Genomic DNA, 16,474 nt, shown 5'->3' on the forward strand with positions numbered 1-16,474 from the left:
ATTGATAGTGGCATTTGTTAAACAGGCTGAGTAGAAGAACATTTTAATTTTTTATCTAAAATAATCAGCTATAGGGTAGAACTGTTCATAACAAATGTTGAAGTTGTAACAAGAGGCAAAATTATGATCGTGAGTGTGGGTTCAGGCTCCTCATTGCCTACATATGAATCCCAACTCTGCCATTCTCTAGCTTTATGGCTAGAGAATTAGGGAGAAGGGCTATGGTATCCTTTAAATCATACTTTCTTAATTAACAGAAATGATTTAAGGGTAATTCTGCCTTAAGAAAGAAACATATTTCCAGTTTACTACTCTATCTCCATATTTGGATAGCTAATAAACTTCTCAAATTTAAAGTATTTAAAAAGAAATCTGGATCCACCTCCATTCCCTAACTGGTCTCCACCAGTGTTCTTCAAATTAGTAAGTGGCACCTCTACTCATCCATTAACAGGAACAAAAACCTGGGAATCATTTATTAACCTTCTCTTCTCACTCCAGACATCAATCTACCAACATATCTCATAGGCTCTGTCTCCCAAGTATCTCCTGAAAGTACCCTTACTCTATCTACCACTACTTTCACTCCAGGCTAATCTATTTCTGTCTCTCACCAAGGCTACTGCCAGCTTCCAACTGATGCCCCAGCTTCCATCCTGTCCCCTCTTCAGACTCTCTTAAGAGTCTATTATCTATGTAGCATTAACATAATCTTTTCATAAGTCAAACCATATCATTTTTCTACTCTAAATATTAAATATTCCAATGGCTGCCCATCACACTCAGAATTAATTACAAATTCAAGAACAAACAAATCATCCGGCACGATATCTCTCCTGGCCATGTCGATGACCTCATTTCCATCCACCAATGGCCTTCCCTCATTCTCTTTATCTACACTGCCCATCTTGCTGTTGCTCAAATACACAAGCATGTTTCTGCCTTGAGGCCTTTGTACTACCATTCTTTCTGCCTTGAATACTCTTTCCTCAGATATTTACTTAATTCAGATCCCTGATCAAAGAAGACTTCCCTAACCACTCGTCCAAAACAGCCCTCCCTGCTTTTCCTTATTATTTATCTCGCAAAATTTTGTCTTTAAGCAAATTATTGCTAGTTACTATTAATTAATTCTAAATCCTTTACTAAAATACAAGCTATATGATGGGAGAAACTTTGCTAATCTTGTTGACTAGTTCATTCCCAGCCTTTACAGCAGTCACTGACACTTAGAAATTGACCAACTAATATTTGTTGAGCAAAGACAAGCGAGCTACACAATATCCATTAAAAAGTGGATGGCCAGGACTTCCCTGGTGGCACAGTGGTTAAGAATCCTCCTGCCAATGCAGGGGACACAGGTTCGAGCCCTGGTCTGGGAAGATCCCATGTGCTGCAGAGCAACTAAGCCTGTGCGCCACAACTACCGAGCCCGTGCCCTACAGGCCGCGAGCCACAACTGCTGAGCCCATGTGCCACAGCTACTGAAGCCCGTGTGCCTGGAACCTGTGCTCCACAACAAGAGAAGCCCCAGCAATGAGAAGCCCACGCACCACAGTGAAGAGTAACCCCCACTAGCCGCGACTTAGAGAAAGCCTGCACTCAGCAACGAAGACCCAATGCAGCCAAAAATAAATAAAATAAAATAAAATTTTTAAAAAGTGGATGACCATATTCTCATAAAGCTTTGACTCAAAAAGTCCTATTTGCGTTGTGTTCCTTAAACATAGATTCAGAAATAAAAATTTATTTTCTAAAGTCATGAAATTTTGTAGAAATGATGATCATCTTGGCACATATTAAGTTTCAATAAATATCAGTGAATAAAACATATAATGACAGACACTCAATATGTATTCGATGGATGAATGAATGAGTGAATGAGGATGTATTGGCCAAATAAGTTACTATGGTAACCACCAAGTTAAGAAAGAAATATACAAAATTAAAGGCTTACTGAATTAAAGCAAAGCTAAATATTTGAAATGCTATATCTTTCAATGTAATCAGGCAGATATAGAAAAAGAAATGTTCAATCATTTATGAGGTGCTTTTTAAATTTAATTTTCTCATAGCTAACAAAGAATATTATCAGAAAGACCAGGTGAGGCAAAGATTGATGTATTAGTAAGGAAAATGCTAGCTGCTATAACAGTAACCTCCAAAATTTTGCTAGCCTGATACAATATAAATTTATTTTCCATTCACATGAAGTCCAAATGAGTGTTTCTGATTTCAGATATTCTCCTTCAAATAGACTTTTAGGAACTTAGGCTACTTCCTTTCTGTGGCTACCCATCTTTAATATGTGTTTTCAGAGGTCAACACACAGAGGGAGAGGCCGGAGGATCACACATGGTACATTCACCCTTCCTTGGGTAGAAGTAAGTCACATGATCACACAGAGACACAAGAGTGACTGAGACATGTGATCCAAGAGGAAGAGGAGATAGGTTTAGTGAATATGTAGTGAGCTTTCCCATGAAGTTTGGGATTTAACTAAGGAAAATATGGAAGTCTCTCTAAGACAAATTGTGTTGGCATATGTGTATGTGTATGTGCCTGTGCGTATAGACAGAGAAAGTTCAGACAATTAAAATCTATTTGGAAGAACATTAAAAAATATGATTTAAAAGTTGCTAGTACTTGGGAATATAACAGGATGTTTTCTATCAAGCTCAAAATTGGGAAAGTAAATTCAGCTTTGAGAGTTAAAGGCTAAAAGCAGCAGAGGATGTATGTGAGCCTAGGCATGCAACATAGGAAAGAGGGAGTATGGCTTCCTGGCTACTGGACCTAAGTGTCACCTGGAAGATGAATGTATTAACACATCAATAATATAACAGTCAACACTATTAGAGAACACATGAGAATAATAGAGACAAATGTCAGCAGTGCCAGTGTCAAGTTGTCTAATAGGTAGATAAATTTAATCAGTGATACATCAGTTAACATTAAGTATTCAAGATCATTCTTCTGGCAGTACCTTAGTCTGATGTTGTTAAGCATTTGGAAACTAGTTTTACATGTTCTGATCTAATGCACATCAGGGAAACCTGTGATTCTTGGGTAGCTCTGGTGACATGGAGAGAACTTGTTGATCACGGGGACTTTGAGGGTCCTTAATCCTGCGGTGATGATTTCTCAAGGTAGTTAATTATGGCTTCTGATTGTGATTCTGGAGGGGAAAGCTGACCATGACCATGCAAATATTTATGAGTTGTGTAACAGCTAGGTTTTCACTGTAATCTAGCATATTGGCATTCTGGTTTCTATCCTAGTTTCCTGTGCATTGTCATTAATCTGTGAAGTCCTTCTAGGGCTTGCTGCTTACCCTTGAGTGGAGAAAAGGACAATCTCTTGGTCTTGAATGTGTGGAATGATAATAGATATGTTTTTCTTGCTGTTTCTTCTATTACTTCTAGCTTCACTTTTTACTGTTTTCTACATGTTAGATTTTTAAAGTAGTTATATAACACTGGCCTTTAAGCTTTAAATACTTTAATGTGTGAGTTGAAAGTGCATACAGAATATATAACTGTGAAATAAACAAAAAAGGGATAACTAAAACAAAATTTACATTTTGTACAAATTAGATACAATCTTGGACAAATACTGTAACAGTGAAGCAGAGCTACCTATGAATGTCTTTAGTGTTAGAAAACAGGTATGTGGTATTTACTTAAAATTCAAAATGTTTCAAAGAGTATAACTAATTTTTAGCTCTACATTTAAAGGAGAATCCCTGATCCATTTGCACTTATTTATACATGCCTCACAACTCTCTTTCCTCTGAATTAAAAATTAATCTCTTTATGTGGAAATTATAAGTATATGGCAGAAGTAGGCCATTCAGGTCAAGCTAAAACAGAAAAGGAACTTTGCTTTTTAAACCAATGTGGATTAAAATGATTCAGAAAATCACAAGATAATGTCTTCAAATTATCTGTTGTAGATCGTGTGTTTTATTTTAGTTTCCAACTAAATATGACATTTAGAGAAGAAAAGTTTAAAATTTATAACAGAGTTTTTATATTCATATTTTCTACCATACAGTACAGATTCTTCATTGGAAAAAAATATCCTCAAAGCAAATGGAAAGTAGTATTTTGACTTAAAGGAATCAAGAATAAATTTAGGCATACAGTTTGAGCATATCTAAAATTTGAAGAATTTAATTAATTTTGAAATATAGGTAAATTTACTATAGAGATTCCATTTTCTACACAATAAGATGGTGAGCTAACTAATATAACTATGAAAATTCAAATAGACCTCAAAACTAACTTAAAAATTCTCAGGGGCAAAGAACCTATGTGCTTAACTATGGCAATTGTCATTTGCAGATCTGCTCCATTGGGCTTCTCTGTGGTAATGAAATAAGAAGAACCACATGTTTACCTCCCAGCTCTCAAGGAAAAGAGGCCACTTCCACACAAACATACACAGTGCCCACCTCAGGGACGTCGGTCAGTAGCATCCCACCTGCCAGGGCTACCCAACTGTGGGCCATAGTGAACACTACTCCAGTTGGTGAAGGTAAGTAGATGAGAGTATGATGCGGAGAAGTTTGAAAAAGTTATGTTTTAAAACATATTTTCTGACTTATTTCAATATTTATTTTTCTAAGACGCTTGATTTTTCAGGGCTATAAAACTGGCTTAGAATTTTTATTGGTTATGTGCTGTGTTTTAAGTTTTAAAAACGTTGGTATCCTTTATGAATAAATACTCTTTCTGAAACAGTGCAAAAAATGTTCATGAATAGTCTTTATTCTGATACGTGAATTTTGGTAGATAACTGAACCCCAATTCTACCTCATTTTGTTTCAACTATCAGTAAAACTTATTTAAAAGACCTGTACTACTTGCCTCATTATGTCTTTATTTAACATCCTCTGAATCATTATATGTAAACTTATATTCCTATCAATTTATTGGAAAAACACTCAGATTTTTAAAAATCTGTTTTTTCCTATTAGGAAGTATTTTGACAGGTTGAGTATGTTTTGACGCGTCTGATCTAACTTACTAAATCACATGGTGCCATATTGTATGTTAAATTCCAAGTTCTTTCTTGTCTCTCAGGATAAGCAGAATGAGAATTATAGCCCTTAACAAGGTATTCCTTGTTTAAAAAATATTTTAAAAGCCTAATGGATATTATAAGCATAAAGGTGTACTGCTCTATATTTTTTCTGTATAATTTCTGTTCTTTTAAGGAATTAATTTGAAATATGGTATCTAATATAAAAAAATTGTCTATTCAGAAAGTAAAATGAAATTTCTAATATTTCTAACTCATTAGGTCAAATATTCTTTTATATTTTTCACTGTCAAAGAATTGTAAATTTTCATGTTTCATGCTTCAAAGGCATCATTATTTTGGAATGAAGGTTATTCTAAAGAAGACCATTTGTTCTGAATTTGGCCACCCCAGGGAGTATGAATAATAGAACTCTGCATTTATGCAGCTTGTGAAGTCACTAAACTTTCTCATACACTTTTATTAGAAATATGATTTACAGAGCCACATTAGTCTGCATATATATAATGTGTATAAGGTGCAGTGTAATTTGCAGAAGATTCAGCCCAGGGCTTAATCCATTTTTCTTCTTCCTTTTCTTTCTTGCTCTCTCGTTCTTTCTTTCTTACCTTTTCCTCTCTGAAGGTCCAAAACAGACAGACTTTTTCCAGCACGACATTCTCCCAACCACTGGTTTGGCAGCATTAAATATTGGCACGTCCTCTGAAAGCTATTTACTCGAAGAACTGATTTCCACTAAAGAGCTTTCAGCAAAACACAGTCTTCCTTCTTCAGCAGATGTTTCCTCTTCTCAGTTTCTGAATTTTGGTGCTCATGACCCAGCACATATCGTCGGGGGCAAAACATCTGTATCATGTATGCCCATCCAAACTCCAGTGGGCGCACCAGGACTCTTTTTCCCTGATAGGGGAGAGAGCACCCCGTTTATCATCTCATCCTTAATGACAGATTTTATTTTTCCTACACAATCTTTATTATCTGAGAGCCCCCGGACTGTTGTCTTGTCTGCTACCACAATGAGTTCAGTAATTAGTGGTGTTCCAGGGGCTGATGTTGAGTTAAACAGACACTCATTACTCTCCCGTGGCTTCCAGCCTGCAACTGCTTCCGTGAGTGCACCTCCAGTCGTCTCTCAAGAGGATATTGAAGAATATTCAGCTCTTTCGTTAATTTCAAGAAGAGAGTCCTGGAGACTGCTGAGCTCTTCGATGTCTCCCATTTCTCCTGCTGAGATGATCATATCCAAGCAGGTAGCCATCTTAAATTCATCAACTCTGCACCAATTCACCACACAAACCTCCATTCCCAGTGAAGATCAGGTTATTACCGAAGCATCCAGCAACCAGAGACTCACAAATATCAAACCACAGGCTGCCGATTCTTTAAGTGAATTAAGCCAAACATGTGCAACGTGTTCTATGACTGAAATAAAATCCTTTCATGAATTTTCAGATCAAGTTTTGCATAGCAAACAGTCCCACTTTTACGAGACATCTTGGATGAATTCAGCAGTATTAGCCAGGTGGTTTGCACGAGTGGGAACACAAACTATCACTTCTGGACATTCACTTCCTTCGGCTGCTGAAATCATGCCATCAATGGCAATCACAGAACTGTCATCTTTATTTCCTTCTACAAAGAGTACAAAAAGAAGAATTTTAGTCTCATCCATAGAAGAATATGTTACCCTATCAAGTAATTTGGATGTTAATTTATGCTTGGATAAGATGTGTTCATCCATTATCCCTTCACAAACTGTCCCTTCAGACCTGACGAATTCGGATTTGACTTCACAACAGACTGCTGATGATCCTTCAGTATCAGAAAACATTTTTAAACTATTGAAAATAGGACTCTATGGTACAACTTTGGGTCCCACTGAGATGCTGAATGAAGACAAGTTACTGGGCGTGCGAGAGCATGAAGGGTCTTATACCCAGTTCAAACCTCACACAGGGGATGGGTCTCTAAATTTTGAATTAAACTTTCAAAGTCATCCAGAAACTATACATTCAAGTGACCTCAAAAACAACATGCCACGACATGTAGACTCCACATCTGATTTTTCAGAAGTAACCTCTCCTGTAGCATTTTCTATAGTTTCAGCAACTCAATCACTTCCAATACAGACCTCTGTCCCCATGTCTGTAGTTATGCCAGATTGGACATATTATACAGATTATCTGACCTTAGCACCTGATTTAAAAGAAGAGGTCAGAACTTCTTCAGAATGGTCCAGATGGGAGCTGCAGCCTCGTGGGCGTGGTCAGGAATCTCCTGCGGCAAGTCAAAGGCTTTCCTTCACTAGGTCTCTTATCTGGTCTTCCCTGGAGCCCATTCCGGCACCTCCTCAGCTGATGATTTCTGGTGAGTTCCTCAGTTTTAGTTCTGTAAACTTTTAGAAATGAGTTTCTTTTCTACAGAGAAGAAAGAGCCTGTCATGGTCACCAGGTGCTCTAAACAGCCTCTTTGTAATCAGGGCAGCAGCCAGTTCAATGGAGATGGCCCCTGCTGTTGTACCTGTCACAAGTGGTTATTCTTTACACACTGCCACAAAGGCTCACAGATCAATGCAGGAGTATGTTGGAGATGGCTATACCACAGGCAATCAATCAGCAACCACTAGTTCAAGTTGTCACAATGGATCTTTCAAAGTTTTGGAATAACTCTTATTATTCTCATTTCTTGAAATAGCTTCTTTGTAAAATTGAACACAATATAACAAACACTTTCTAACATTTTCTTCAGAGCTGGTACTTTTTAAACTGAAAAGATGAAAAAACTCAAGGGAACTCTATTGGATTTTCCCATCCTACATGGTGTGGTTTATCATTTATTCATGCAAAGCCGTGATGCTTTCACTGTATACATAATACAGAATATAAATTAATGTCTTTTATTTAACAAAAACACCATATAGCAACTGACAGAAAATAATATCCTGTATATGAATTTGAATTCAGAGTCTTGAAATAATTAATGAAAAGCCACTTTTCTTAGATAACTGCTCTTAGCTTAAAGCATTTTATAAATTACTAATCTCCTTTACCCTTGTAAATTACTATCAAGTTAGGAAACGTGCAAAAAAAAGTTTAAGAAATTGTATTTTACAGAAAGAGGATATTTTGCATTTTTAAAAGTGTTCTATCTTGTGGCATTTCAAGTGTAATTGTGGCAGTGAAGTTAATTTTTCTTCAGTGAGGAATTTATTAGTTTTATGTGTGTATGTGTGTGCGTATATGCTTCAGAAGAAATACACATTATATCAATATTTTAAAGTTTTTAAGTGGGTGACTTATGGCTGGCAAATCAGTAATATGAAAGACCAAATCATTATATTTGGTGTGTCCAATATGATATGATTTTCTTTACAAAGTTTCTAAAAATAACATAGTAAGTTTAATTACAAATTTAAAAGTAGAATCCTCCTTGTACTTTTATAAGATGATAGCTGGTTGTCTAATTTATGACTTATCGCCAATGCCTAACATGTCACTGCTCACAGAGAAGGTTCTTAGTAAATGTAGCTGAGTTACACCTCCTCTCCTACAGTAACCCCATAGCCACCCCTGACTGTCCAGACAATCAGGACACCAATTCCCCATTTCTAGGAAACTGAATCCTAGTTTTGCCCTTTATGAGCAAAATCTTGTCACATTGCATTTTGCTCATCCCTCACTCCAACTGCAAACATCCTTTGATGGTTTTGACCTCCTCCAATTCTCCTAGCCTCCTTCTAGTTTCTCTTGTCTCCCTAATCCTTTTAGACAAGGTAATCAATCATTTCCAAGACATGCTGGCATTTTACCAATATCTTCATCCACTGTATTGGTCAGGGTCAAATCAGGGAAAAGATAGCAAACTCCACCTGGGTACTTGGGGAGAGTTTAATAAAAAGATCATTTACAAATATATGGGTAGGGTATAAGGAAACAATGAGGCATAGTATGGTTTGCTGGGACTAGTACCAGCCGAATGTCATTACTGCCCCTAGGCCAGAACGGGCAAAGGAAAGGGCAGTTACCAGGACCCAGAAACTATGGAGGAAAGCTGCCAGCTTACAGAAGCTGTGGCTTCTCTGTAGGGGAAGACAGAGCAGTCCAAGGCAATCCAAGATGGAGAAGCCCAGGAGATGTACACACAACCTCACTGTCTCCTGTCCCTATTGGCCAAACCCATTCAGGATCTGGAAAAGATCTTTAAAACCACATCTGGTCTAATATTTTCATGTAAAGAAAAGATGAGGTAGGCCATAGTAGAATGGCCTGCAGTGCTAAAATCTTCAGTACGTTCTAATACACTGCCAAAGTATGGAAGGAATGTGTCGCTGACGCAGGGAGAATTTCCTTGTATGTTTCTAAAGTGAACCATTGGGCATTACTATTTCCTCCCTTCATGCTTCTTCCGTACTAGGAAGTATAAAAGGTGGAGAGCCTGTTATTCTGTGCTCCCTTGCTCTGGTGAATTCCTCACCTTGCATTGGGTTGCTGAGAAAAAAAAAAAAAGATACCCCAAGCACCCTCTTGTGATCAGCAAAGTGAGCATCATGGCACAACCTCTACCAGTGTGTCTCCTAGAGTTTGGTGGGACTTTTGACGCATATTACTGCTATTTTTCAGTCCACCCACAGCTCTATTAAGCTGAATGGAAGGTGTTGTGGTACGCCATCCTCTAAACAATCCAGTCTTTGTGGTTTGGTCTAACTCATGAAGAAAATGAAACCTAAGAGAGAAAAAAGAACATTTTTTAGCAGTTCATATTAATTTTCTGTAGTAATATGTCTATTTTTTTTTTCTACCAGTTGTTTGCAAAGAGTGTAAGGGAGAGCAACCGGAGATTCCTGACCCAAATATTCTCTAGTAGCAGTGGGTAACAAAAATAGCACAAAAAGAAAAGTTTGCATGAGTTCCATTTATTCCATTCATGGTTGTAACGTTTCAAGTTAAAAAAAAAATCCAGTACTATATTAGTAAAATTCTAGAAAATGGTAAATGTTATTTTTTCCAGGAAGAAAAGAATGGGTCAAAGTAAGATATTTAATAATAAAATTTACCACATCATTAGATATAAAGACATTGACATTCATTTTATAGTTTACTGAGAGTGTTTATTTTTTTCTCTTTTCTTCTTTCTATTCTAAGGGATTTACATTATCTCCAAATCTTTTAGGTATATATTATTGTTGACAAACATAACAATATAAATAGCTCACAATGATACTTAATCCCATTCTTTTTTTTTTTAAACATCTTTATTGGAGTCTAATTGCTTTACAATGGTGTGTTAGTTTCTGCTTTATAACAAAGTGAATCAGTTATACATATACATATGTTCCCATATCTCTTCCCTCTTGCATCTCCCTCCCTCCCACCCGCCCTATCCCACCCCTCTAGGTGGTCACAACCACTGAGCGATCTCCCTGTACTATATGGCTGCTTCTCACTAGCTGTCTATTTTACGTTTGGTAGTGTATATATGTCCATGCCACTCTCTCGCTTTGTCACAGCTTACCCTTCCCCCTCCCCATATCCTCAAGTCCATTCTCTAGTAGGTCTGTGTCTTTATTCCAGTCTTACCCCTAGGTCCTTCATGAACTTTTTTTTTTATTAGATTCCATATATATGTGTTAGCATATGGTATTTGTCTTTCTCATTCTGACTTACTTGCTCTGTATGACAGACTCTAGGTCCATCCACCTCACTACAAATAACTCAATTTCGTTTCTTTTTAAGGATGAGTAATATTCCATTGTATATATGTGCCACATCTTCTTTATCCATTCATCTGTTGATGGACACGTAGGTTGCTTCCATGTCCAGGCTATTGTAAATAGAGCTGCAATGAACATATTGGTACATGACTCTTTTTGAATTATGATTTGCTCAGGGTATATGCCCAGTAGTGGGATTGCTGGGTCGTATGGTAGTTCTATTTGTAGTTTTCTAAGGAACTTCCATACTGTTCTCCATAGTGGCTCTATCAATTTACATTCCCACCAACAATGCAAGAGTGTTCCTTTTTCTCCACACCCTCTCCAGCATTTATTGTTTGTAGATTTTTTGATGATGGCCATTCTGACTGGTGCGAGATGATATCTCATTGTAATTTTGATTTGCATTTCTCTAATGATTAATGATGTTGAGCATCCTTTCATGTGTTTGCTGGCAATCTGTATATCTTCTTTGGAGAAATGTCTATTTAGGTCTTCTGCCCATTTTTGGATTGGGTTGCTTTTTGTTATTGAGCTGCATAAGTTGCTTGTAAATTTTGGAGATTAATCCTTTGTCAGTTACTTCATTTGCAAATATTTTCTCCCATTCTGAGGGTTGTCTTTTGGTCTTGTTTATGGTTTCCTTTGCTGTGCAAAAGCCTTGACGTTTCATTAGGTCCCATTTGTTTATTTTAGTTTTTATTTCCATTTCTCTAGGAGGTGGGTCAAAAAGGATCTTGTTGTGATTTATGTCATAGAGTGTTCTGCCTATGTTTTCCTCTAAGAGTTTTATAGTGTCTGGCCTTACATTTAGGTCTTTAATCCATTTTGAGCTTATTTTTGTGTATGGTGTTAGGGAGTGTTCTAATCTCATACTTTTACATGTACCTGTCCAGTTTTCCCAGCATCAATTATTGAAGAGGCTGTCCTTTCTCCACTGTACATTCCTCCCTCCTTTATCAAAGATAAGGTGATAATATGTGTGTGGGTTTATCTCTGGGCTTTCTATTCTGTTCCATTGATCTATCTTTCTGTTTTTGTGTCAGCACCACACTGTCTTGATTACTGTAGCTTTGTAGTATAGTCTGAAGTCAGAAAGCTTGATTCCTCCAGCTCCATTTTTTGTTCTCAAGATTGCTTTGGCTATTCGGGGTCTTTTGTCCATTCTTTAAGTAGAAACAGAAGAGGTAGTTCCATTAAACTCATAAACTAGTCAAAATACCTTTTATGTACATATTTCTTCTTATAGTATTTAAAAACTCTATTGGGAAAATGCATTATTTAAGTAACTAAAAACACAAACTACTGCTGCTTAATACTATACAGAACAAAGTTTAAAAGGTGAAATTTGTTGAATACCTTAAAAGTAGATAAATGGAGACATATCTTTATTTGAGAGCTCAGAAGTGTGATCTCGTAACACTAGATAGACACTACATTTGAAAAGTATACAGCAATTTCAAACAATTTCAAATGGGATAATTGTTGAACCCTAATTAAGTCATTTTAAAGTGAAAGAGAGTAGGAAAAGAAATGTTGAAAAGGAATGGCAATAAGAGAACTTGTTGGTAAAGTATTAAAATAAACTTTAATAAATGATTATGATGTTATCACAGGGATGCAGATAAAAAAATAGAACAGAAAGTCCAGATATATATGTATACATATTAGATATAAAATTACATAAAAAGGAGGGATCTTAATTGACAAATACTTTAATACTTACTAAATTATGTTGATGCATTCTGTTATTTTGAAAATTCTTCCCCTATATCTTATACCAAAATAAATCCTATGAGTACTAACTAGATAAAATTACAAAATAAAACATTAAATAATCTAAATAAAATATAAGTTAATATTTATTTGATCTCTAACTGGAAATTTTTAATCTCGAAGCAAAAATAGAAAATTATAAGTAAAATGTTGATAGTGTATTTATAGTAGAATAACTAAAATTAATACTTTTTTAAGCCAGAAATGATCATAAACGTAATGCAGATATACGCAAAAATGTATTGCCTCATAAGATAGACATATGGCTGTAAAATACTCTGTCAAATCAAAGTGGAAAAGCTGACCACTGGAAGAGTAAAACAGTTTGCTATAAACAAACAATAAAAATGTATTTCAAAATCATCAGAATCAATTGAAGATAGCAAATTTAAAATGAGACAAATTTTATCTGTTTGCCAGTTTTTTGGTTTTGTTTTTTAATTGTAATACTCTGAATTGGTGAAGATTCTCTACTCTTTGGGGGGAAAGTAAATGGGCACCCTCTTTTCAGAGGTTGCTTGCCATCAGAAATGTTTTAAGTTTTAACATGTCAATTTCAGTTTTAGGAAATTATTACTGATATACCCAAATTATGTTATTAAAATAACAAATATTGGAAACAACTGTGTTCAGAAGTGGTCATTGTACTAAATAAATGCTGACATGAAAAGTTGCTTCTCTCATACTATTAAGTGGAACTGATAAAACCACATGTTTGCTCAGACATGTGTAGTGCAAGCACACCACACATAAGCATACATAGGATTCTTTCAAAACATTAATGTTGCTTTTAATATTGTTTTTATTTTCTGAAAGTTTTATACTGATTATATATTTTATACTCATAGTAAAATATGTTTCTGCAAATATTTGTGCATAGTGAGAAAAAAAAGTCAGAAAGTATATTTAATCACTTTATTCATATTAGATCAAAATGATCAATTTTACAAGAATCTTGAAGAAAATATCCATGTAGAAAAAAAAAAGAAAATAATTGCTAATTAACCTTATTATAGTGACAAGAGAGTCAACTGAAAAAAATGTAGTATATTTCTCTGAAATAACATAGGGATATATCTTTATATTCAAACATGCCATGCACTTTTTTAAAACTAAATTACTATATATGTTGAAATCATTAGTAACATGTCTGCAGCATTTTTACATTTTAATGAAATTGGAAAAAAAATGGAATGGCATTAAGCACATTATTTTATCCAATATTCAGATGATAACTGACTGACTACTTTGTGAAAAGCACCAGACACTGCTGTAATTTTTGGTTTGTTTGTCTGTTTGGCCCAGAATTTCTCAGATATGAATTACACCTTTTTAAAACAATCATACCTGTTTTTCATTTCTATCTCTTGGCAAATTTAGAACCATGTTTTTATCCTAGGGTTTTCAAATGACTCATTATTATGTTTACATTTCATAAGCCAGCAAATTTGGATGAAGAAGCTGTCCTTTGGTGAAAACTACTAAGTGCCAGAGGAGACAGACACTTGGAGCTGACACGTGACACCTCGTACTGCACCTCGCCTTAGCCTTGTGGGCAAGGAAGTACTTACATAGTGATAGAAGCTTTTGTTGCAATATCAAATAGTCACTTTTGTTCTAATTTACTTGCAATTTATAAAACAAATCCCATATAGAACTGACCCTGTAATGAACACCACAGGTTTCCTGCAGGTCAAATTATATCTGCTGACACCCAGCACAGGGCAGTAATAAATTCAGAAGTAACATTCTGTCATTTTTCTCTCCTGTGCATCTTCCAGCATCTTCCACAAATGAATACCCTGTGCTTTTTGTGTTGTGTTAGTTTGCAGTATTCAAAAGCATTCATTATTTGCATTTTATTCCCACTGGTCACTAAAATGAATTGTATTATTGACACCATATACAAAATATAGTAGAGTGAATATAATAATTTAATAATACATTTTTTTTTCATGCATGTTACTGTTCTTTGGTTTCAAAATACTTTCATCTTTATTGTTGAATACCCATCTCAGCAGCATGTGACCTTGGGAAAATTAATCACAAAGACCAGGGATTGGCAAAGTATGGCCTGCATGTCAAACCTGGCCAGGCCTACTACCTGTCTTTGTAATGAGTTTTGCTGGAATATAGCTTTACTCATTTGTTTATGTATTTTCCATGGCTGATACTGTACTATGACAGCTGTCAGCTTCCAAAGTGGTGTTAGAATATGCATCCTCCAAGACATGTAATAAAAGCAGTTGAGTTAGTTTGTTTCAGTGTTCAGAGTTAGCTCTTACTAAGAACAAAATGCACATACTAGCTCTGAAATATGAAGTGTGTAATTTTGATCATGTGACAGAAGGACTAAATTCTCTTATGTTTGCGTTTAAAACTGGCATTGCACAATATAAAGATGAATGGTCAAAGTTTTGCTAATAATTGAAATTTTAAAATTTTCTTGGAATGACCTTAAACAGAAAGTAAAAAAAATACTATGAAAAGATGGGAAAGAGACCACAAGTAAAAAGGGAAAAGCTTTATATTTTAGTACCTTTAATGGAACATTTTTTATTGCTTCTTTTAAACAAATGACCTCACATTTTCATTTTGCATTTGGTTCCCTGAGTGGTGTATCCAGCCCTGCCTGTGCTATTGCGGTTCTGGAATTCTCTTCCCTCCTCCTCCAGGCCGGTTTCATGTGGTTTTGCAGTTTAAATCCTCCAGGGTATGTTCTTAAATGTTTCCCCTCTCTCTTGTCCCCTTCCTTTCAAACACTCTTCACGCTTCTTCTCTCAATTCTCATTCCTTTATTCGAAATTTGTCTTTGGAGGTGAAGCACCTACATTCATGGCTTCAAATACATGGAGAGGTATAAACTCTCTCCCACTTTCAGAATCAGATTTTTAACCAGTCAGTGCCTCAGAAACCTAAGATAAAATCTTTATCTCCCCAACTGCAAACTCCATCTCTCTCCCTACCCATACATTTTCTCCCCTGATTCATACCTCAGACATGAAATTTATATCATCTATTTTTCCAAACTTCAGGGTAAACTTTAGTTCATCAAAAGCACTATGGATTCTGTCTATAAAGTTCTCTCCAGCAGCTTCTCAGCTCACTACTATCACTCCAGTTTAAACTCTTATCATCTTTTTTGGACTACCACAGTTCTCTCTAAAATTGACTGCTTATTTATAGTCTCCATTCTCCCAGTCTCTCTTCCACATTACTTTCAGATTTGTTCTTATGTGATTTTTTAAATTCCTCTGCTTAAAAAACTACAGTGAGTCTTCATTTCCTATCAGAAAAGGTTTAAATCTGAAGCATTACAGCTACTTCTCTACCACCCATCTCCACCCTATTTTTGAAAAACCCTCCTCAATCCCATCATACAGTTTCACAGCTCTTCTTTTTAGGGTCCATAGTCCCTCCTCATGGGTGCCCTCTATTGCCCAGTTTGTGAGAATACCTATCCTCAGGGTTGATGCAGACATCTCCTCCTATCGGAAGACGTTTGTAAAATCACTTACAATTTATGTTTTCCCTTTATTTTTCTTCACTTTATTGTCCCTCCCGCCTTGGCACCTACGAGTCTGTTCTCTATGTCTGTGAGTCTGTTTCTGGTAAAACCTATCTTAAAGCTGGTCACAAAGATTGTCATCAACTTAGTAAAAGGGAGGTTTAGCTGTGATGGTCACTATGACTAGAGCAATATAAGCTGTGGATATGCAGAAGCTGGAAGTAGGGAAAAATACCCTAAAATACCCTAAGCATGGCTGAAGTGTCTGGTCCCCTAAGGAAGAAGTTGGATAGCTCCATATACAGTAATCTCAAGGAATTATGAACTTATCAGGTCAGGATGCCTTTGGTTATCAAGTGACTTGACACCAGGAGACCCTAGGCAGCTGGTGAGACAGGTAAAGATGGGGAGGTCATGTTTGTTTCTGAGCGTGA

The 16,474-nt window shown here is 36.0% G+C and overlaps 1 protein-coding gene across 1 annotated transcript in view; it reads left to right on the forward strand.

Annotated features, from left to right (window-relative positions):
* EYS (eyes shut homolog) overlaps positions 1-16,474 on the forward strand; it is a 1,671,360-nt gene that overhangs the window by 820,765 nt on the left and 834,121 nt on the right. Inside the window, exons 23-24 of the mRNA XM_060167756.1 lie at positions 4,347-4,539; positions 5,671-7,413. Of these exons, the coding sequence (XP_060023739.1) occupies positions 4,347-4,539; positions 5,671-7,413 (1,936 nt within the window). The remainder of the gene's footprint in view (positions 1-4,346; positions 4,540-5,670; positions 7,414-16,474) is intronic.

Source organism: Lagenorhynchus albirostris, chromosome 12 (assembly GCF_949774975.1).
Source record: "Lagenorhynchus albirostris chromosome 12, mLagAlb1.1, whole genome shotgun sequence".
Classification (NCBI taxonomy): domain Eukaryota; kingdom Metazoa; phylum Chordata; class Mammalia; order Artiodactyla; family Delphinidae; genus Lagenorhynchus; species Lagenorhynchus albirostris.